This window comes from Lepidochelys olivacea, assembly GCF_965140295.1.
Source record: "Lepidochelys olivacea isolate rLepOli2 genome assembly, chromosome: 7".
Classification (NCBI taxonomy): domain Eukaryota; kingdom Metazoa; phylum Chordata; order Testudines; family Cheloniidae; genus Lepidochelys; species Lepidochelys olivacea.
In genome coordinates, this window is record NC_140417.1 from 52,457,569 (window position 1) to 52,481,673 (window position 24,105).

Sequence of the window (24,105 nt, forward strand, 5' to 3'; positions counted from 1 at the left end):
AAAATGGCAAATGAATTTTAATGTGGATAAATGTAAAGTAATGCACATTGGAAAAAATAACCCCAACTATACATACAATATGATGGGGGCTAATTTAGCTACAACTAATCAGGAGAAAGATCTTGGGAGTTGTCATAAATATAAAGGGAAGGGTAACCACCTTTCTGTCCACAGTGCTATAAAATCCCTCCTGGTCAGAGGCAAAACTCTTTCACCTGTAAAGGGTTAAGAAGCCAAGATAACCTTGCTGGCATCTTACCAAAATGACCAATGAGGAGACAATATACTTTCAAAGCTGGAGGCGGGGGGAACAAAGGGTCTGTCTGTCTGTGTGATGCTTTTGCCGGGAACAGATCAAGAATGCAGCTTGGAACTCCCGTAAAAAGTTAGTAAGTAATCTAGCTAGAAATGCGTTAGATTTCTTTTGTTTAATGGCTGGTAAAATAGCTGAATGGAATGTATATTCCTATTTTTGTGCCTTTTTGTAACTTAAGGTTTTGCCTAGAGGGATTCTCTATGTTTTGAATCTGATTACCCTGTAAGGTATTTACCATCCTGATTTTTACAGAGGTGATTCTTTTACTTTTTCTTTAATTAAAAGTCCTCTTTTAAGAACCCGATTGCTTTTCCATTGTTCTTGAGATCCAAGGGTTTGGGTCTGTGTTCACCTGTACAAATTGGTGAGGATTTTTATCAAGCCTTCCCCAGGAAAGGGGGTGTAGGGCTTGGGGGGGATATTTTTTGGGGGGAGACGTCTCCAAGTGGGCTCTTTCCCTGTTCTTTGTTTAAAACGCTTGGTGGTGGCAGCATAGGGTTCAAGGACAAGGCAAAGTTTGTACCTTGATGAAGTTTTTAACCTAAGCTGGTAAGAATAAGCTTAGGGGATCTTTCATGCAGCTCCCCACATCTGTACCCTAGAGTTCAGAGTGGGGAAGGAATCTTGACAGGAGTCATCGTGGATAGTTCTCTGAAGACGTCCACACAGTGTGCAGCGGCAGTCAAAAAAGCAAACAGGATGTTAGGAATCATTAAAAAAGGGATAGAGAATAAGACGGAGACTATCTTATTGTCCTTATATAAATCCATGGTACGCCCACATCTTGAATACTGCGTACAGATGTGGTCTCATCTCAAAAAAGATAAACTGGCATTAGAAAAGGTTCAGAGAAGGGCAACTAAAATGATAAGGGGTTTGGAACGGGTCCCATATGAGGAGAGATTAAAAAGGCTAGGACTTTTCAGCTTGGAAAAAGGGGGGCGGGAATATGATAGAGGTATATAAAATCATGAGTGGTGTGGAGAAAGTGAATAAGGAAAAGTTATTTATTTGTTCCCATAATATAAGAACTAGGGGCCACCAAATGAAATTCATGGACGGCAGGTTTAAAACAAATAAAAGGAAGTTCTTCACACAGCGCACAGTCAACCTGTGGAACTCCTTGCCTGAGGAGGTTGTGAAGGCTAGGACTATAACAGGGTTTAAAAGAGAACTGGATAAATTCATGGAGTTTAAGTCCATTAATGGCTATTAACCAGGATGGGTAAGGAATGGTATCCGTAGCCTCTGTTTGTCAGAGGGTGGAGATGGATGGCAGGAGAGAGATCACTTGATCATTACCTGTTAGGTTCAGTCCCTCTGGGGCACCTGGCATTGGCCACTGTCAGTAGACAGGATACTGGGCTGGATGGACCTTTGGTCTGACCCAGTATGGCCATTCTTATGTTCTTAATGATTTTATGAGTCAGCAAGTGTGTCTTCCCCAGTTTGTTAGAAAACCATTTTTGCAGCACAAACACCTCTGCCCTTTCACCTGGTGTTAATACACTGCAGATATAAATGCTTTCCAGAGATGTGTCAGATTGGCACAAGTGACCAGCAAAAGGACAATCATGCTAACGCTATTAATTTCCCATGTTGCTGGGTTGGTACACCCAACTGCTTATAGGGCTGCCCAGGGCTTTTGGTTTTTTCCTATACAATCGCCCATTGTCTTAAAAAACAAACAAACAAACCCTTCCCCATTTCCCCTTCCTGGGGCCCCCCTCTAGGACAGCAGTTTTCAACCAGAGGTCTGCAGCCCCCCCTGGGAGGAGGGATGAGCTGGTTTCAGAAGGGCCATGTGGCTGAAACTGGGAGCAGAACTGCAGGGAGCCCCACCCTAGGCAGGGTTGAAGCCAGGTGTGCTGAGGCCTGCCCCCCCGCCTTGCCAGGCCCTGGAGTGTTTCTACTATGTTAGGGGAGCCTCAGGAAGAAATAGGATGAGACCTCACCCCTGTTCTAGGACACACCCTCTTATGTGCGCTAGCAGGGGATCTGTCCTTTGTTCCATTGCAAAATGGTGGCAGCTGACATCTGCAACAGCGTCTTCAGCTACAGGGGTTGGTGCCTCCTTCCCTGGCCCAAGGACATGCTGCTTTTCTCTTGTAGCCTTTTTTGTTGTTTAAATTGAATTTGGTAGGTTTGTATTTAATGACCATGGGTTCAGCTCCTCTTGCTGCAGGTTCAAGCTCAGCACCATGACACTTACCTCTGGTGCTTTTCTCAAATGTGGAGCCTCTAGGAACAAAGGCAGGCCAAGGCTAGTGACTGCAGATATAATCACAAGTGCAAAATCTAGTACAGGTCACAGACACATCTGCATATTGGTTTCAGCACATACCCTAGTACTGGTTCCATTAAGACCCCCTCATACTGGTCCCAGTACATACCCCAGTACTGGTTCCAGTAAGAGTCCCATACTGGTCACAGTTCCTACACCAGTACTGCTTCCACTACATACCCCAAGTTTGCTCTGTCAACAGCACAGTGGCTGAAATGCACAAGCTCTTCATCTCCATTTACAAGCCTTTGAACCAGCCCCACAGGGTCAGCTGGGCCTCACCAGGTGCAACCCCCAGGGCATGCCAGATGGGGGCCTAGCTGGGCTTGGCCACACCAGTGACTGCAGTCCAAGCCCCCCACCACCTCTATTCAGAGGCACCACCCCCTCCTTACTCAGCCACACTGCCCCACCAGTCCCTACTCCTGAAAGCCTAGGTGCAGGGAGCTCATTTTCCCTTACAATGCTCTGAGCACCTCTCCCCCCCACCCCCGTATGCACCTGGAGCCAAGATCAGCTGCTCCCTTGTGAAAACCAAAGGGTTAAGTTAGAGGGAGTTGACTAGTCTCTGAGGTCAACTGGCCAGTCACCACTCAGAGTCTGGCCCATGTTGTATATTGAAAATGACATGACTCGATAGCTATTTTATTCATTTTTTAAAAACTTTTTATTCTGGCAAAGTTACAACAAAATGTTAACATTCTACATTGTATGACACATATTCAAGGTCAGGCTAATATTCCAAGAACATGGCTAAAGAGTCTGGCTTCTGGTGGGGGGAGTTGTCCTGCTCTGAGGCCGATAGAATTGGTGACCAGATTTCTACATACCTATTGGTTTTTGGCACTGCTTTAGTTGATGTGAACATTTTCCATGACAATAATAATCCATATTTTTATACGCCCAATTCCACAGGCGGAGGGAATCAAATTTTTTCTAATCCTGCTCAATATGGAACCTAGCTGCTAGCAATAAAAAACATGAAATAATCTGCTGTCTTGTTTAAAACGGGGATCCTTTACTGGAGCATTAAGTAAGCAGATCAGGGGATCTGCATTTTGTTATAAAATGAATGGATTTAATAATTTCCTCCCAAAACCATCTCATGTTTTGACACAACTACAATTCTTTTTAACCCTTTCCCCACAATTCCTCCAAGAGAGCACCTACCTATAACAGAAATATGATGTATCTTAACTAGTGTTTAGATCTAAATGCCAGCTACACAGTCATTTACAAAAAATATATTTATGAACTACATAAACTGAAGATGTACAGTCCCTGGCCTTTCCTACAGAGAGAACCACTCAGCCAGATCAATTTTTGTCCAAATCCCTCTTCTTCCATCAAAATTGTCTCCATTTTAGAAATTAACCTTTTGTTCCAACTTGCTCTTTGGTCAACTCCTCAAACATGGTTAAAAGGTCTAGACAGAAGCATCTTGTATCCAGCTTTCACAATAAAATGTTGGACTTGTAAATACTGAAAATATGGGAGCTTTATATGTTCACATAGATTTGGCTATGATTTCAGACCAGGGCCCAGGAACAGCTCTCAGAATTGAGTAATCTCAGCTCTTACCCACAACTAATAGTCACTATCAAAAAGAAAATATAACTTTCAGTTTACCAATATAATTTGGGTAATTAGTCTCTTAGTCTTTAACCAATAATTAACTTCCTGTTTTTCACTGGTAACAATAACATTTTCAAAAATCACAAAATCTTATCATATATGTTGTCTTTCTTTTAATCCTTATTTCCACCAAATGAGCCCTGGTGTAAAACAACATAGGTGCCTTCCACTACTGTGAGTTTATTGGTCTCTGACTGTTCAGCCACATGTGTTGGTGGAAGGGGGTCTCACGCTCAGTGGGAAGGTTTGCATCATGAGAAAAAGTCACCCTAGTCTATTTTTAGACCAGGGATCGGCAACCTTTGGCACACGGCCTGTCAGGGTAAGCCCCGGTGGGCCGGGCCAGTTTGTTTACTTGCCGCGTCTGCAGGTTCGGCCGATCGCAGCTCCCACTGGCCGCGGTTTGCCGCTCCAGACCAATGGGGGCTGCGGGAAGCAGCGTGGGCTGAGGGATGCTGCGGCCAGTGGGAGCTGTGATCAGCTGAACCTGTGGACACGGCAGGTAACCGAATAGGCCTGGCCCGCCATGGGGCTTACCCTGGCAGGTTGTGGGCCAAAGGTTTCAGACTTTTTAATCTTTCAAAGTAGCAGGAAGTGGAGGAGAAGTGATGCAAAACTAGTGCTGTAAGTCCACTGCAAAACTGAGACAAAAGCATAGAATCAGGACTCAACATTCGAACATGGAGCCATTACTTCTACAGCACGATTGTCCTGCTTGTTCCACAAGGGAGCCAGATTGGGATTCATGGGGAGGAATGTCCTCAGAGGGCACCGATTGCTTCTCTCTTTTCCTCATGACACTTTGGATCCAAATGATAAAGGACAATAGTTTTCAGTGTAACCATGGCATCTTTTGGGACCACAATAAATGCCATTGAACTAGGGAACGGGGTTCCAAAAACAGTTTTATCTGGGCCGTACATCACCATAGTGTCCTTATCTTGGGTGAGAACCAACCGCTGCATTCCCAGTACTAATACTGTAGTTGTTGCCAAAGCTTTGGCCTTGGTCAGGATAAATTTACACTTCACTGAAGTAAAATTCTTTACTAAACCACATATGTTTTCAATCATCATAGTGAGAAACATTCCCCAAACATGCCAAATTTGTTTCTTTAATGTGGTGGCATTGATCTAAATGAGGGATTAGAAACAGGCCTGGATCTGAATCCCTGTAAGCCCCCAGAGGTGGGATATCTTCAGAAATAGATAGTCTGCTGCTGTCCCACATTCAGCACTGATTTCATTTTATACACATTTGCAGCATCTACAAAACATGAGTTCAGTAAATTCCATTTCAGTTTCCTCCATAGCTGCATAGATAGTCACAGTATTTCCCAAATCATAGGATTATCTAAGTGATATAGTGAGGTGTAAATGCCTGTAGGGCCTGGACTGCAGCTACTGCTGCTATTAGCCAAGATGGTCAGAGATGCTACTCCATGCTCTGGTTATCCCTAGACCTCTGACTGCCAGATGCTGGGACTAGATCTCTTGATGATTGCCCTGTTCTGGTCATTCCCTGTGAAGCACCAGGCATTGACCACTCTCAGAAGACAGGATACTGGGCTAGATTGCTAGGCTAGATGGACTATTGGACTGACCCAATGTGGCCATTATGATGTTCTTAGGGCCCCAGATACAAGGCCATTTTGCCTAGTTCCAAGTCACTTAGGTGGAATTCTCTCCTTTGGTCATCTGAGACCACATTGACCGAAAAAATTTAACAACAGTGTGATCATATGCTGTTACTTCAGTTAGTTGTACAAATTGGGATGTGCTGCTGTTCACCATTTCAGAATATAGACTTCATTGGTAGCATGTCCAAGAGCTTGGAGTATTCTCTCCAGTTGAATGAACTAAATTTGAACGTCCTCCATGTCAACATGAAGTGATGGGGAAAAAGCAAAAACAACATGAGACATTACTATTTTAGTAAATAGTCATTTGTCTCAAAGTGCCCAATAAATCTGAGCTACAGTCTATCAAATAAAACTAATATCCAGTCATGTGACAAAATGGCCTTCAGAAAAGAAAGAAAAACCCACAACACAGAGAGGAATAACACACTTTCCATTTCATATTAAGTGACATTCCAGAGCAGGTTGCATATGACGCAGAATCAGGACAACAGGTTCTCCGATTGTGTTCTCCTCTGAGCCATTCAAAACTGCTTCACTCAGAGCTTCCTCTATTATTGTCTTGTTATTTACAAAAGTTTTAACATCATCATAATGGGAAAACAGGCAACCTTCCCATCTGCAAACCATCCCAATGGAATGGAAAAAGCACAGAAGTGGTTTTGTCAATAGATAGAAATGGCGATTTAAACTCAGAATGACCCCACTGTGTTTCGGATCAATTTGCATTCCCCTTCCAGTCTGTGACACTTTCATCTCCTGCCCGAATGAGTCTAATTTAAGATCAAAGGAATCAAACCATGATTCCGAAGCACAGAGAGCTAAGAACACAGCACCACATGACACTTTGCAAGGTGGAGGGATAGAATATGAAGAAGATAAAACTCTACATGGCTCAGACAGAAGGTAACAATGCTGAGGACATGGGGGAGAAGGGAATCCCTCCAACTCCTCCCATCTCCTTGTAGCGTCACAGAGGCTGCCCCGATCCTGTTCTTTATTATATTTAAATACATTTTAAATGAGAAAAATGGTACAAAAATAACTGTTCAGCCCACTCCAGGGCAACGTGAAAACAACTGAGAATGAGACATGGGGTGGGGGTGGACAACTTGGTGACACACTGCAGTTGGGGAACAGTATAAATGTGATGCTCCAGGATTGTTTAGACTAGGAGAAGGGATGGAGCTTAGTTCAGGTCATGAGGAAATGTGCTAGATGGCCTGTGTATAGTGGCCATGGTTATGCCGTTACTGCAAGAATAGCTGTGTTTTACATGAGAATAACAGGTAGATTATCCCGCACTGTAGCTCATAGACTTGAAGGCTAGCAAGGACTATTAATCATCTAGTTTGACCTCGTGCACATTGCAGGCCACAGAACCTCGCTCACCCACTCCTGTAATAGACCCCTAACCTTTGGCTGAGTTACTGAAGTCCTCAAATCATGATTTAAAGACTTTAACTTATAGAGAATCCACCAGTTATTCTAATTTAAACCTGCAAGTGACCCTGCTGCAAAGGAAGGCAAATCTAACCTGGGGAAAAATTCCTTTCCAACCGCAAATATGGCAATCAGTTGGACCCCGAGCATGTTGACAAGACCCACCAGCCACTCAGGGAAGAATTTTCTGTGGTCAACTCAGAGCCCTCTCCATCTAGTGTCCCATCTCTGGTCATTGGGGATATTTGCTACTAGCAGTTGCAGATGGGCACCTGGCATTGTAGGCAGTTCCTCAATAAACTTATCAAGCTCAATCTTGAAGCCAGTTAGGTTTTATTCCCCCACTGCTCCCCTTGTAAGGCTGTTCCAGAACTTCACTCCTCTGATTGTTAGAAACCTTCGTCTCATCTCAAGCCTAAACCTGTTGATGGCCAGTTTATATCCTTTTGTTCTTGTTTCAACATTGGCACTTAAGTAACTCCTCTCCCTCCCCAGTATTTATGCCTCTGATGTATTTATAGAGAGCAATCATATCTCCCTCAGCCTTCATTTGGTTAGGCTAAACAATCCAAGCTCCTTGAGTCTTCTCTCATAAGATAGGTTTTCCATTTCTCGGATCATCCTAGTAGCCCTTCTCTGTACCTGTTCAAGTTTGGACTCATCTTTCTTAAACATGGGAGACCAGAATTGCACACAGTATTCCAGATGAGGATTCAACAGTGCCTTGTGTAATAGTACTAACACTTCTCTGTCTACACTGAAAATATCTCACCTGATGCATCCTAGGATTGCATTAGCCTTTTTCTATGGCCACATCACATTGTCCACTTATAGTCATCCTGTGATCAACCAATACACCCAGGTCTTTCTCTTCCTCTGTTGCTCCCAACTGATAAGTCCCCAGTTTATGGCAAAAATTCTTGTTGTTTAGTCCCCAAGTGCCTGCCTTGCACTTTGCACTATTAAATTTCTTCCCATTTCTCTTTCTTCAGTTTTCAAAGTCGTCCAGACCTTCGTGTATTATATTTGGGTCCTCAGTATTGGCAATACCTCCCAGCTTTGCGTCATCCACAAATTTTATTAGCACACTCCCACCTTGTGCACCAAGGTCAGTAAAAGAAATATTGATAAGATTGGTCCCAAAACTGATCCCTGAGGAACGCCACTAGTAACCTCCCTCCACCCTGACAGGTCACCTTTCAGTATGACCCACTGTAGTCTCTCCTTTAACCAGTTCCTTACCTACCTCTCAATTCTTGTGTTAATCTGCATCTTCTCCAATTTAACTAATAATTCCCCATATGGAACTGTATCAAATGCCTTATCAAAATCCAGGTAGATTAGATCTATTGTATTTCCTTTGTCTAAAAAAACAGCTATCAGATAGATCTGGCATGATCTACCATCTTATGAAACCATGATATATTTTATCCCAATTACCATTTATCTCTTTGTGCTTTACTCCTTTCTCTTTCAAAATTCATTCCAAGACCTTGCATGTATTTGAGGCCAAATTAACAGGCCTCTAGTTTCCTGGATCACTTTTTTCTCTTTCTTAAAAATAGGTTCTATATTAGCAATTCTGCAGTCATAGGGTATGATCCCCCCCCCCCCATGTATGGATTCATTAAAATTCAACCTTTGCTACCCAATCTGGGGCTGATGGGGATTCCTGGTAGGAGGGACACATACACTCCCATGATTCATAATTCAAATGAGTTGATAGAAAGATCAAAGAGATTCACCCCCAAAGAATGGTGAGCTTTAAAAAGCAAAAGCAAATCGCTTGCTTGGTGGACCATGGTGACACAAATGGTTCAAGCAGCCTTAAAGTTCACTATGTGGTAATTAGTAAAAGTATTAAAGAAAATATTTTTTGGTCAGCCCTGGACAAGGTTTTAATGGTGTTTGTCTTCTTTGTGGATTCTCTGATGATAAATAAAGGCTGAGCTCTAATGGAAGTTTTTCCAACACTAAGAACATCTCTAGGGTCTCTTGCCTGTATGGATTCTCTGATGTGCAGTAAGGGCTGAGCTTTGACAGAAGTTTTTCCCGCACTCACAGCATTCATAGGGTCTCTCACCTGTGTGAATTCTCTGATGTCTAATAAGGGCTGAGAGCTGACGGAAGTTTTTCCCGCATTCACAGCATTCATAGGGTCGCTCTCCTGTGTGGATTCTCTGGTGTGTAATAAGGTGTGAGCGTCGAGAGAAGGTTTTCCTGCACTCACAGCATTTATAGGGTCTCTCTCCTGTGTGGATTCTCTGATGCATAACGAGGTCTGAGCGGTAACTGAAGCTTTTCCTGCACTCACAGCATTCATAAGGTCTTTCTCCCGTGTGGATTCTCTGATGTGTACTAAGTGATGAGCTTTGACTGAAGCTTTTCCCACACGCAAAGCATTCATAGGGTCTCTCGCCTGTGTGGATACTCTGATGTGTAATAAGAGTTGAGCTCCGACTGAAGCTTTTCCCACACTTATGGCATTCATAGGGTCTCTCCCCTGTGTGGATTCTCTGATGTGTGACAAGGGCTGAGCTCTGAGTGAAGCTTTTCCCGCACTCACAGCATTCATAGGGTCTCTCTCCTGTGTGGACCCTCTCATGTCTTATAAGGGTTGAGCTGTCAGTGAAGCTTCTTCCACACTCACAGCATTTATAGGGCCTGTCTCCTGTGTGGATTCGCTGATGTATAATAAGGTGAGAGCTCAGAGTGAAGCTTTTCCCACACTCACAGCATTCATAGGGCCTGGCTCCTGTGTGGATTCTCTCATGTTTTGTAAGGTGTGAGTGGCTACTGAAACTTTTCCCACACTCAGTGCATGTGTTGTTTCTGTCTCCCAGGGAGATTCTCTTCTGGGCTCTGGTTTCCTTGCAGTCTTTGTAAACTCCCCGATAATTAATGGAGTTACCCATTTCTCTCCCTGGCTGGGTTCCCTGCTGCCTCTCTGGTCTGTGCTGACTCTTACAGGCTTTTCCCTGCTCATGGCTCCTGGACACAATCAACTGGGATCTTTGCACTAATGCCCCATGAAGTTCCACTTGCTCAGCCTCTTCTGGCTGAGGATTCAGTTCCTCATTCTCATTCACCATCCCCTCACCTGCCGGGACAGAGAGAGAAACCTCAGAAACAGGGATGGAAAAGGGGAGCACAAAACAAAGTAAGTGCTGAGGAGACAGGAAAAAAATCAGGACTTGTATTTCCCCAAACTCTGCCTCATAAGGGAGAAAGGAGGGGATCAAATCTACCTCTGCATCTCATCCAAACAAGGGAAGGGAGGTTAGGGAGGGAGCTTCTGCCAGGAGTCAGTCAGGATAGCAAGGGAGCCATGAGTGATATCTGCCCTAAGGACACAGCACCTGATGGGGACAATCCTGAAGTTGGAGAGGTCACAAGGTCTTTGTACAGAATCCCAATGGTTTCTTTTAGGTGCTGATACTTTTTGAGTTGGTTTCATGATTCCTCACCTGTGCAGGCACCTCTTGGGATCTCTCTTTCTTCAGAGCCGTGGAGATCTGAGACCCATGGCTCATCCCTTCGTTCCAGCTGGGAGATCACATCAGGTTTGGAAACTGGAAACCCTGCTTGGGGGGAAAGAAAACCAGGGAGATCAGCTTAAGTCATGGAACCTCTGTTGCAAAAAAAGTTCTGTTATTTTAACACCTGCCCATTTTAAAGCAGTTAAGATGTCAGGGTGAGTTCCACCGATTCTCAAAGGTGCAGGTGACTCTGTTTATGAGGCATTTAGCTAGCTCCAAATCTGCTGGGAACACACAAAGCCAGACACTCATGGACAAGGGGACTCCTAAAATGCAGAGACGATAACTCCATGTTCCAGAATGCGAAGAGTCTAGTAAGAGGGGAAGTCACCCTGGAACTGCTTCTTGCTAACAGAGAGAGGCCCAAAGACAACGAAAGGTCATAGGGAAGCTGGGACCAGTAAGAATGGACTGGCGGGGTTCAGTGTAATATGGAATAGGATGGAGTGGGGAATGCCACCAAATGCAGCAGCTCAGGGTATATGAAAAGGCTCATGTGAAGAAGGCTGGGGAATTAGATGCTACATCTCAGGATGCTCATTCCACTGGAAAAGGAGATTGTGAATAATAAGCATAAGACCACGTGACCTCGGGAAGGAGTGACTAAATGATCCAAGAACCCCGCAAGGAAGTGAGACTGTGGCTGATGCAGATGGGGAGGAGGGGAGTAAGATTCTCTGATTTCCCAGAAGTTTCACTGCCAACCTGTGACATCACCAAGAAAGTGCCCATTTGTGCCAGGGGACTGGTTATCTTGTGGCTAGGAGGGACATAAGTACTAACGAAAGGTGGCTGGGGTTGCAGGGGGTAGGGAAGGGTGGGCGTTGGTGTAGGCACCGAGCGGTGGAGAGAGAAGCAAAGTGAAAATAATATTGGAAAAAGTGAAAGTGGACTATAATCAGAGTGCAGTGCAGGTTCCAAATCAACAGGGCCTCGGCGGGGATGATGTGTTAATGGGCTGGGACTCTCTGCAGATCAAGATCCGCAAAACCTCCCCTCCCCTACCTCCTACTGACCCTGCCCTCCCCACGTCTCTTAGCATATGAACATACTGCAATGTAAGCCCAGATCTGTGGACTCACGTCTGCAGCCTCATTGTTTGTAAACCTGGGTTTGAAAGCCCACACTTTATATTGACCCTAGGTTTAGAATGTCTGGACATGGATTTCATGTACTCACACTGCACTCACGTATCCACATTGCATTACACAGACCCAAGTCAAACCAGCCTAACCCAGATTTCCCGGTGATCTCCACAGCTGTCGCCACTCTAGCCCTTTGTTCGTGGCGCACTGAGGGGACTTAACAGTCCACCCTGTGGCACTTTACAGAAGTTTTTGCAGGTCACCAGGACACCCAGCTGAGCCATCTCCTGAGTCTGCATGCTCTTGACAACTGGAGCCAGCAGCATGGACAAATCACCATCTGAAGAACTTGTCCTGCATGTGCTTTCACTCCTGTGTCAGGAAGTAGGCAGAGTATGCATGAGACACTGGTGAACATTTCACTGGCATTTTCTGATCTACTGAAGGCACCTGTCACAGGATGACGATGACACAGACATGGCAGCCTGGAACTAGCTGACACTGCTCACCACTCTTGGTGATAGCCACTGGTGCTCCCTATGCAGACAGGTGCTTCTGGAACAGGGCCACATGCACAGACTGGTGGGATCACATCATCATGCGGACCCGCAAGGACCAGCAGTGGGTTCAGCACTTTTGCATGAAGAAAGCTACTTTGCTGGAGCTTTGTGAGCAACTAGCCCCAACCCTCCAGCATCAGGTCACATGCATCAGGGTGACCATTGGCCACCCAACCCTGGTGCAGTCCCATGAGTTCCTGGTCTGCGGACATGGTACCATGGAGGGGATTCAGGACACGGTGCAGGTGGAGCAGGAGCCTGAACTCTCCCAGCCATGACCTCAAGCAGCCTCTCTAACACGTCTATCTTCCTCCTTCAAGGGACGTTCCCACTCCAGAGACTGCAGTGCAAGTCTCTCCTTGCATGCTGCACTTCTTCTCATGTTCAGCAGCCTGCTTTTTGCCTTTCTGCTTGCCACAAATCCTTTCCCCTTTGGTACTGTTCCTCCTTGTTGGCCCTGTCCAGGATGTCCATCATAAGCTCATCACAGACATGGTTTCTCCGTGACTGCTCCGGGACACTTTGACATGGAGCCCTTGTTGCCAAGAAGGCTAACAGCAGATTGGGCTGCATTAGTAGGAGCATTGCAGCAGATCAAGGAACGTGATTATTCCCCTCTATTTGGCATTGGAGAGGCCACATCTGGAGTCTTGTGTCCAGTTTTGGGCCCCCCACTTCAGAAGGGATGTGGACAAATTGAAGAGAGTCCAGCAGAGGAAAATGATTAGGGGACTGGGGCACATGACTTATGAGAAGAGGCTGAGAGAACTGGGCTTGTTTAGTCTGCAGAAGAGCAGAGTGAGGTGGGATTTGATAGCAGTCTGAATACCTGAAGGGGGGTTCCAAAGAGGATGGAGCTCGACTGTTCTCAGTGGTGGCAGATGTCAGAAGAAGGAGCAGTGGTCTCAAGTTGCAGTGGGGGAGGTTTAGGCTGAATATTAGGAAAAACGATTTCACTAGGAGGGTGTGAAGCACTGGAATTGGTTACCTACGGAGGTGGGGGAATCTCTATTCTTAGAGGTTTTTAAGGCCTGGCTTGACAAAGCCCTGGCTGGGATGATTTAGTTGGGGTTGGTCCTCCTTTGAGCAAGGGATTGGACTAGATGACCTCCTGAGGTCTTTTCCAACCCTAATCTTCTGAGCCTATGATTCTATCCCAGGCTTCTACTGGACTGGGGTTCAGCTGCAAAGGTGGACAGGCATGAGAAGAGACATCAAATGGTTCATTATTGTCTCAGAAAAGGTTCAGTGCACCTCCAGAAAAAAGAGCCTGTGGAATGTCAAGGCCAAAAACCCGATACTTTGTAAAACTCAGATTCAGTATATTCTCAGACGTTCTAGTTCTCTGCACCTGAGAAGACAAAGAAAACAGATGTTGGAATCTGGGGGAGGGATCCTGACCTGAAGAGTTGGTCAGTAACACTGCTGGAAGCATGCGGTGAGAAACTTTGCTCCAATCTAATATAGTTTGATAAGTTAAAACACTTTCTAGTGCCTATCTTTATTTTTCTTGTAACCATTTCTGACTTTTTAGCCTCATTACTTATGCTCACTTAAAAGTTCTCTCTTTGTAGTTAATAAACTTGTGTTATTGTTTTATTTAATCCAGTGTGTTTAAGTTAGTGTCTGGATAACTCTATTTAAGGTAATAAACTGTTGTGTATTTATTCCTTTGAAGGAATAATGGATATAATATAATATAATTGGACTTCCCTGGAGAGGGCTGAGCTGTACAGGACATACATTTCTGGGGGGAAATCCGGGACTGGGAGTGTGATGGAGTCACCCTGCAGTACAATCATGGCTGGTGAGAGCTCGGGTATGACTGGCAGGCTGCAGTTCCACAAACACATGAGTGACCTGCATGCTGGTGGCTGTTTGTGAGCAGTCCAGGTTGGAGGCTACAGTGGCAAGGCACTGCAAGGCACCCCAGGTTACAGGGCAGGGGTAACTCAGACCCCCATTGGTCTGGATTGTACCCCAGTATGTCACAAGGAAGTTGGGGGGGGGTTGCTGTGGTTTACTACCTAAACTTTCTTAGTCTTTCAGGCATTCCACATTCTGGAGGACATCAAAATCCTGGAGGTTCCTGAATGGCAAAAGGACATTCTGTTCCAAGGTACCGGTGACAAGCCAGCAGTGTCTGCCACAGAGATTTTCAAGCTTATGGTGACTTGGCAACACATCTATGAGTGGAGTTGGCTGGTGTTCTATAGAGGAAGGCCTGGGAAATACACCCTTCCCTGAAATGTGACTACTTATCTGGAGTTCCTCCTATGGGAAAAGCTTGCAATCCTCAGCACCTGGGATTAGGTCAAAATTCATGAGGGAGTCAACAGGAGGCTGGGTTAGTGTCCGCATGGATTACTGCCTTCCTATGGATTATGATACACCCTGCTCTGAGTACATCTACCTCTGGACTACATACAAACACACACAGTAATACGAATTCTCACAGAACTGCACAGCCACGCCCACCCCTTTCCCTGGCATATTTATGGACTGTCTACAAACTCCCTGATATTTTGGAAAGTGAATTTGTCATCCATACACTACATTTTCCCCTTGCCCAGTACAGTTTACAGATGCGGTTGACTTAGTTGGGGATTGGTCCTGCTTTGAGCAGGGGGTTGCACTAGCGACCTCCTGAGGTCCCTTCCAACTCTGATATTCTATGATTCTATGGCTCGTTCTGCTGTGGCATGGCCAATTTGTCCAGTGTGGTGTACTAAAAGGGAAGGCAATATAAGGATCTTACCTTTAACACCCCAGCACATCTTTGTAAGAATGTGCGAGTATATAGCAAAAAATTAATGTTAAATGCTTGTTAATCTGTTGTTTGCTCTTCCCAGTCTCATTCTGAACTCCACGTGGTGTTGGGGGTTCAGAGACACCAAGGCACTGGCATGCATTCTGCCATAAGCAGATATATGCTGATACCTGCTGTGACGTTATTGACATGAACTGTGACTGTATAGATCATTGTTGCAACCAAGGTCGTACAGTGGCACCAAATCTTGTACAAAGAAGGTCAAATAAGGTGTCTATGAGAAAGTTATGATTTGCTGGTTATGATTATGCTATCTGTATGCAAGTACTATTTTGTATTTAAAGTTATAAGTATTGGCTCTATACCGTCTGTATTTCAAACTTGTGCTATGCTTCTGGGCGACACCCCAGACAATTTGGCATCAGCACTGACCATTAAGGGCCATCAGCTATACAACTGACCCATTAAGAGAGGGCAGATTCCCCTTGTGACTCAGCAAGGCATGCAGGGACATGCCTATGGACAGAACTCTAAGGTTTTTCCATGCAATGTGCTGGGTAGCTTGTGTTTGGAACAAAGGAAGCACAAGCCACATAGCAAAAGGACTATAAAAGGCAGCTGCATCATCTCCATTTCGTCTTCAATCTTGCTTCTTACCTCTGGAAGGACTTTGCTACAAACTGAAGCTCTGAACAAAGGACTGAATGACCCATCCAAGCTGTGGATGTACTCCAGAGATTTGATTTGAACCTGCAGTTTATTCCATCACTGCTACAAGCCTGAAGCAAGAACTTTGCCATTACTGTATGTAATTGATTCCATTTAACCAATTTTAGCTCTCATCAATATTTCTTTCTTTTTATGAATAAACCTGTAGATTTTAGATTCTAAAGGATTGGCAACAGCGTTATTTGTGACTAAGATCTGACTTGTAGATTGACCTGGGTCTGGGGCGTGGTCCTTTGGGATAGAGAAAACCTTTTTTCTTTTACTGGGGTATTGGTTTTCATAACCATTCGTCCCCATAAGGAGCGGTGCTGGTGGTGATACAAGGGGACTGGAGTATCTGAAGGAATTGCTTGTATGACTTCTGGTTAGCCAGTGGGGTAAAACCAAAGACCTCTCTGTTTGGCTGCCTTAATAGTAAAGGAACTCCAGCTTTGGGCTGTAACTGCCCTGCTCTAAGCAATTTGTCCTGAACTCTCAGTTCTGTCCCACCAGAGGCCGCTTCATTACACCTGCAGCTTGTAATAAAAATTGCATTTGGTCATAGTCCAGAAATCCCCCTCATTCATACATTAATAAAAATGGACGTGGAGCCAGAAACTTACCAGGCTCCAGGACTACTTTGGCCTCTTCAGTTTCTGCTGTCAGTTCCACAGCAGAATGCGCCTCCAAGGGGTCATCAAACAGCTCCTCTGAGTATGGACCCAGGATATGCTGCAGCTAGCTGCTGAGGGACCAGTCGGAGCACCAGAATCACTTTGCTAGCCTGATCTGATGGCTGTTGGCTCCCCTCAGGAGTTCTATGAAATTGAACGTCAGAAGGTTGTCATCCTTGCTGACCAGGCTATCGTGAATTTCTTGGGTCTCAGTGCTCAGCAAGCACCCAGCACCTGGTCAAAGTAATTGTAAATGAGACAGGAGGCTGGGAAGTTCCCAGAGATGCAGTTCTCTGGCTTTCCAGTAGTTGCTTTTGAGCCACTTAATCTGCTCCCTGCACTGGTCACTAATCCATGTAATCCCCAGTGCTGCCAGTTGTTTGTTATTTCTTGGTACAATTGGTCATTTTTGATGGTTTTACTGAAGTCCATGTCTTGCTCACTTTGTCCCAGAGATTCACCAGAATCTGACTGTAGTCCTGTGGCCATGCAGCAGCATGCTGGGCAAAGGGCTCTTGTTGGTGGCCACAGCTGTTTGCAGTTCAGTGGTCAGAATAAAATGGCAGGGTTATAGGATGTGCAGTTGTACTTGAAGGGGCGTGCTTCCATTTCCTGGGAGTTGATTGGCTAGTCTTGAGACAGAAAGGCCAAGGAACACTAGCCCATGGGATTGTGGGATAGCATTGCTGGATGCTCAGGATATGAGTCAGGGGACCTGGACTTGAATTGCTTCCACGCTGCAAAATGATGAAGTTTCTGGAACTCAGGCTCAAAATCACTGCCCTGGCCAGGTCCAAGGGCCCAGGTCCTGAGAGCTTACTGGCCTGAGTCAGATAGATCTGTGTGTAGAAGGAATGGGGGTTGGGCTCGAGCCAGAGTCTGAACCTGAGCTTACACTGCAGGGTAGACAGAGCCTCAGTCCTATTTCTCCACACCCCCTGTGACAGAGCTGGAGCTGCTCTTTAGTACTGATGAATACTGAATACCCTGGCCTGGTTATTGGGATATTGATTGTATTACTATGCTGGTTTAGTTTAATAGGGACACTGCAAGGAAAACAAGCAGGAAGGGAGGAAGAGTGGCTCAAGATGAGACACCCCTTATTAATCGCTTAAGGATTGGTAAGTGACAATGCCTGAAATATTAGCTTGGAATAGTCTACCTCTTGGCTCCAGACAATTTACAGAACTGGGTTAGCTGAGCAGGGCCAAGGTCTGGAGCCAAGAAGATCAAAAGGACTGGAGCAGTTTAGAAAAGGACTCGTTCCCAAGAAGGGGACGGCTGATTAGGAGATAGGGGGGAAAAGGCAGAAACAGGGACCACGCTAGGGAGTCAGCAGAAGTTAGACCTGCCTAGGTGACCATCAGGGGATGGTAAGCCTTTAGGACGGCAGGCATGCATGAAGCCTATTTGTTATTTTAAAATCCTTTTCTCATATACTTTTTTCCCTCCTGCAAAATCAAACCACAGCAGTGTTTAAGGTGGCTGTTTTGTCACTGTGCACCACTGATCCTAGACTGTCAAAGGTGTCACCACTCAGCCTGACCTGCTGGGTAAAAAATGGCTGATACACAGGGTATTGCAGCCTAGGGCCCGATCTAGGAGCAGGAGAACAGCAGAATTCCACTCCAGAAGGAAAGGCGCAAGGCCTGACAGCGTGGGGGGGCACTCAGAGAGACCAGGAAGGGGAGAGAGGTGCAGCTACTCACTCCCCTTCCTTTCACTGCTCTCAGCTCTCCCCCACCCCCCACAGTGTCATCACCAGGATGCAGGCAGTCTGAGCTAGTGGTCAGACCAGGAATTGGGCATCAGACCAGGTCAGATAACAGGAGGTCAGACGCTGAGACAGGCCAGAGGGCAAAACCAGGAGTCAAGAGCCAGCAGGGTCAGTTTCCAAGCCATCAGAGTCAGGCAGTAGGAGCAGGTGTCGCTGGGAAAGCAGTCCTCAGCTGGGGAAACCCAGCTGCAGGGACTATTTCCTGTGTCTGTGCTTCGGTTAAATAAAAGAGGGGATCAGGACCCCCAACGTTCCACCAGTCTGCTGGAGTCCTCTGTCAGGGTTCGGCTTCTAGTCTGACAACTGCTAGCAGGTCCCTGGGTGGCAGGCGGAACTTACTAGCTGCTAAGAGCCCCATGGACCAGCATTCAAGACCTGTAGTCCCGGACACCTAGGGACAAGAGCATGTGCTGCTGGTGTTCTCTCCTCCCCTCCTATCGCCCATGGCCCTCTTTGATACCCGTTCCCCCAAGTCTCCTGCTCCCCAACCGCTTCCCATCCCAAACTCCATTCTAAATGGTCCTTACTCCTGCCAAAAAGAGTGTCCCCTCTCTCCCACAGCTAGAACACCCTTTCCTGGAGCACCTAGCATCCACGTTCCCTTTACTCACACCCCTAACCCTCCCAGCTTTTTGAGCTCCTGATCCAACTTCCTCCCACTGCTCCCAGCCCTCCATGGCACCCAATTCCCTACAGCAATGGCTCCATGGCATCCTCACTGCCCCCAGACCTCCCAACTCAAAAGAGCTCTTTGCCCCAAGCCTTCCTCTCTCCAGCCTGCCACCAGCTGGACCCTGAAGGAGGATCGTGAGGTAGCTTTCTGGAGGTGTATGGAGAGCTCCTCCCAGCATGAGTGAAAGCAAGAAGTGGATAGTTTGAACTTTTAACAAGCAGGTGACGGAGGCTGGCAACCCTGGAGGATCACTGGTGGGAGCTGGCATCTCAGTGCTGAATCAGAAATCATATGTCAGATGGAGACAAGCTGCAAAAGGCCTTGCCACTGAAGACAAGCAGTTTATGTTTGAGGGGACAGAGATGGGAGAACCAATGGAGGGATTCAGAGAGAGGGATGCCATGGATTTACAGGGCATTAGAAGCTGCAGCCTTTCTACAGTCTCTCTTGGGACTGCCCCCTTTAATGTGCTAGACCCTCAGCTTAGTTCTTTGGAGGGCAAGCCCCACAGCATCACTTCTCTGAGTGTGGGCCCGGTGGCAGCACCCCCTTTTCTTACCATGGCTCTCCAGGGAGTTCAAGAGAGTCCCCTCTCTTTAGTGGGTGATGCAAACAGTAGGTATCTGCAGCAATGCAAGAGACGCTCTTCACAACAAGCCAGCGTTTATTGACAATACAGTATGGAAGGGCCCCCTCATGTTAGTCTGAACCGCAAGTGTGTGCAAGAAAATGTTATAAGAGCAAGCTGATTTTGGAAAAAGCTGCTTTGGAGGAGTCTATCTCAAGAGCCCTTTATCAAATAACCCCATCCTTGGGCACCCCCACGAACAGCAGCACATTTCAAGCCAATCCAAATAAGCGTGTGGATTTTAGGGCAGTGAGAATGGTCAGCCTTTAAACAGAAAGCAATGCTGAACCTTAATTATAGCAGAGCTAGTGCTCCTCTGTAAGGACTTCCTGAGTTAGCGTTAATAGTTGTAGCGTTTGGAATTTCAGATCACCATGAGCCAAACCGACAAGTCAAAGAGACCGAAATGCACACAGGCAGGAAGACTAAGGCTCTGTTCAGAGCCAGAGGGTTTCTAGCAATCTGCTCTCACACAACTGGCTCAAGGGACATGCTGTGGCCATTGATCATAGAATATCAGGGTTGGAAGGGACCTCAGGAGGTCATCTAGTCCAACCCCCTGCTCAAGCAGGACCAATCCCCAGTTTTTGCCCCAGATCCCTAAATGGCCCCCTCAAGGATTGAACTCACAACCCTGGGTTTAGCAGGCCAATGCTCAAACCACTGAGCTATCCCTCCCCCAATGATGCTGAGCTACATCCATGTGTTTGAGTCCTATGTCTGACAGCTTCTAGACAGTGTGTGTTGGGCAGAAGTTCCTTGTGGAAGTTTTGCTCTGATACCAACATTTCTCAGTTGAGAGCAATATTTTCAAGTGCTCTATAATCCACAGGCAAGCTTTGACCTGGCCTTCACTTAAAAGCTTTACCAGCATATCTATGTCAGTGAGGGGTGTGAAAAATCACATCCCTATCCCACATAGCTCTGGCAGCAAGAGCTCTGGTGTAGACACAGTTATAGTGACAACAAAGTCCATTTTAAAAAACATCAAAGACATTAAATGCCCATAAATTTCCTTTATGAAGCATTTAACATTGCCCAGTGCTGCCTCATGTCCTGATGGTGGCTAAACCTCTGAAAACCAGGAAACAGAGTTAAAGTAAACGTCACCCTTGCAATGCATCCTTAACTCTGCCCCCACTCCCCAGCCCTGGAGCTGGCAATAATCCCTACATTGGGAATAGCTGAGTAAAGGTGCAAAGGTTTACAAACTACCAGGGGACGTGAAGGGTTCTCCATCTCTTGAAATCATGATATGATGCCTTTCTAGAGGATGATTTAGTCAAACACAAGGTATTCAGCTCAATAAACTGGTAAGTGAATGTAATTCTATGGCTTGTATTATGCTGCAGGTCAGACTAGATGACCTCATTGTCCATTTTGTCCATAAAATCTCTGAGTTTATAACAGATACGAGAAAGGACTGGCGTTGTGTTCCACAGACCGCAATACCACCATTAATCTGCATGCATTCCAGCTATGTGCCCTGTGCTAGCTCTAACTGAATGATGCAGGAATTAATTGGAGCAGCTTGGCAGAGCTGTAACTGTAATGTGAAGAGAGGTGCAAATGAACCTTGAGGGACCAAGTCTGCCTCATTTCAGTGCTGTGTGTTATTGACCCAACCTACAAAGGTACACAAAGTTGTGTTCTCACCATGGGGATTGTCAACATGCTAATGGTCTCCGGGCTTAGTGAGGAGTAAGTGAAGGCAATGACTCAGAAGGAATCCCCATGGGGAGGAAAAAGGCGTGGTAATGTTTTGCTAATCTGAGATGCTTTGTGTGCAGTAGGCTCCATGTTTAACTGTGGCCTGGGGTAGGTAGCTTCTGTCTGCTATAAAGGAAATAAACCCAAGTTTTCCCTTAGCAAAGAGAAGATGTTAGACTTTGTGCTACCCTGTCATGTGCTCTGTTCCCAAAGTGTTCTGTAGTGGGGAGGGCAGAGCACTAGCATGTGTGTCACTGGCATGACAGGCTGTTGCTGAAACAGGGCGGAGTTGAGGTTGCATTGTGGGGACGATGTGAACCTTAACTCTTCATTTCCCCTTCTAATATCCAAGGGGACAGGAATCCTTACCCAGTGAGGTCACGTTCTCATAGTTCTCCTGCATGACGTCTCTGTAGAGGGCTCTCTGAGCAGGGTCCAGCAGAGACCACTCCTCCTTGGTGAAATACACAGCAACCTCCTCGAATGTCACCGACCCCTGAAAGAGCAAGAGCCCCCCACTCAGTACCTGCTGCCCCAGAGACAGCCCTACTAGTCACAGGGGAGCAGGGCCAGGAAAATGGAAGCTCTGGGAGGCACAGTCCCCAGAGTCCCACCCCCACCCTGCTCAGAGAAGCCAGGAGGTATCAGAGTGAAAGGAGGGAAAGAAAGAGCCCCTTGTCCCTCCCAGCACACAGAGGGGGCAGGGTCTTCACATTCATCACACACCTGTTGGCCAGAAGCTGACACAGCAGATGGAGCCCCTGGCAGGGTCCAGGTTCAGCCCCAGGATAGGAATCCTAACACCCTCCCTATTGCCAGCAGCAGCATGTGAGGGGATGGGTCATCTCCCCTAAGCCGCACTGGTGGGTGCCCCCTTAGTATCTCATCACAGCCTCTGGCTGGCCTCTGGCTGGCAGATTCTCGCTCCAGCACTGGGAGCCTGGTAGGTTTTCCCAGCCCTGTCCAGGGGAGCTGTTTCCTGTTCTTCAAATCATGGATTTTCTACCCCAACCCCCATGGGTCTGTTCCTGGAATCTAGGCCCGAGTTAAACTAGTTCCAGCAGGTCTGTCACACTGTCCTTCCCCCCCCCCATCTTCTATATTTCCTACCCCCTCCCACCTCGAGAGCAAACTGTCCAGATGCTCCCACCTTCTGTGTATTTACTGCCCCTCTCCAGGAACTCCCCAATAATCCCTACCTGAACTGGCTCCACTGCAGCCATTCCCCTTCCCTGTCCCATGGAAAGCTGAGCCAAGCCGGCACAAAACAGGGATGCTCCTCTGCAGCCTGTCAGGGCGAAAAGGGCAGCTGGGGAGATTTCCAAACAGACTTTGCTTAATTCCACATCACAAGTCTCACGAGTCCCCCTGGCTCTTTCCCTGCAGACAGATGCTCCAGACACTGCTATACTGGGAACAAGCTTCAGCCCAGCACAGCCACAGCCCCACCACCAGGACTGAACTGAATATGTTTAAACCCCTCCCAGTGACACCTTCTCTGAACCTACTGCTAGAAAAGAACAGAACCAAAGGAGGCACTTTGGGGGATTCTCCTGCCATAGGCCCAGGGGAACCGGGAGAGGCAAAGACAGGCTGTTCCACTCTCTGCTCCTCACCTTGCCCACAGGACTGTGAATCTACTCAGGGAAGCTGCAATACACGTGTCAGGGCAGGCGAGAGATCTGGGCCGCTCCCTCCCCACTTATTTCTCCCCCTGCCCGGTTCTCTCTCCTTTATCCCCTGCCCCTCTCCCTCTGGCTGGGACAGCCCCATTCTTGGGGTTTTCCCTCGCCCATGTCTGGATCCGCTCCTTGCAATTGCTCTCAGGAGGGGCTGTTTGAGTAGAGTCAATGTTACCCCTGTCCCCGAGCTCACTCACCCGCAGTCTCCCGCTCAGGGCTGGGCTGGGGTGGGCAGAGCCCGGGGCAGAAAGCCTGGGGGAGAAAGCCCCCCTCTCGGAAATTGCAATGCAGGTCTCCCCCAGCTCGGGAGAAGTAGCAGCTGCTCAGTCCGGCTCTCTAACCCCAATGCAAGCAGCAGCCAGCTTCGCTCTTTGTTCTCCTCGATTGCTGCCTCCTTCCTCCCAGCAGCACCCTCCGCAGCAGCCTACTCTGTTGCTCCAGCCCCTTCCTGTGTCCTTCAACACCAGCCCGGGCTGCAGAGCTGCTGAGTCGGGGGCTTGCTCCGGCTGGAACACGCCCCGTCTCCGCGCGTCCGTGCAGGAGCCAGTCCAGCTCGCGGGAAGTAACTGGCTCTCCGGGCCAGAGGGGGAAGGGGATATACAGGGAAAGCGGAGAGAGACTGAGAGGAGCAGACGGAGAAATAAAGGGGGAGGGTGGTTCGCAGTTCCTTTCACTACATCACCCTGGGCTGAGCGTCACAGACCCATCACCCCAGGATCCCCCGGTCTGCTTCATGCCTCGCTGAGTAACTGTAGAAACTCTCTGTTACTGCCCTCCCCACTCCGTTGCTTTGTCAACCCGCCATGGGGGCAGGTCTGCAATTAACGTCTCTGCTTTCAGGGACAGGAACTGTATCACTTTACTGCGTGGGGAGGCACCAGGGAAACTCTCACACTCAGGGGCACTGTTCAGATAATAACTAAAGACTAGGGCTGTCAAGCAATTAAAAAAATTAATCACAATTAATCACGTGATTAAAAAA

At 47.0% G+C, this 24,105-nt stretch overlaps 1 protein-coding gene across 5 annotated transcripts; it reads right to left on the bottom strand.

Annotated features, from left to right (window-relative positions):
- Positions 1-3,254: 3,254 nt before the first annotated feature.
- LOC311524163 (uncharacterized protein) lies at positions 3,255-23,604 on the bottom strand. 5 transcript variants are annotated; one of them, XM_084635007.1, is made up of 5 exons: positions 23,465-23,604; positions 22,641-22,750; positions 21,811-21,937; positions 10,785-10,901; positions 3,255-10,417 (listed from the first exon to the last, which is right to left on the bottom strand). In XM_084635007.1, exons 2-5 carry the CDS (start codon positions 22,680-22,682, stop codon positions 9,303-9,305), a joined length of 1,401 nt encoding a protein of 466 aa, XP_084491133.1. In that variant the 5' UTR covers positions 22,683-22,750; positions 23,465-23,604; the 3' UTR covers positions 3,255-9,302. The 5 variants fall into 5 exon arrangements, with proteins under 5 accessions (XP_084491133.1, XP_084491132.1, XP_084491131.1 ...); XM_084635006.1 differs by having other exon boundaries at positions 22,641-22,729; positions 23,321-23,604; XM_084635005.1 differs by having other exon boundaries at positions 23,321-23,604.
- Positions 23,605-24,105: the final 501 nt, after the last annotated feature.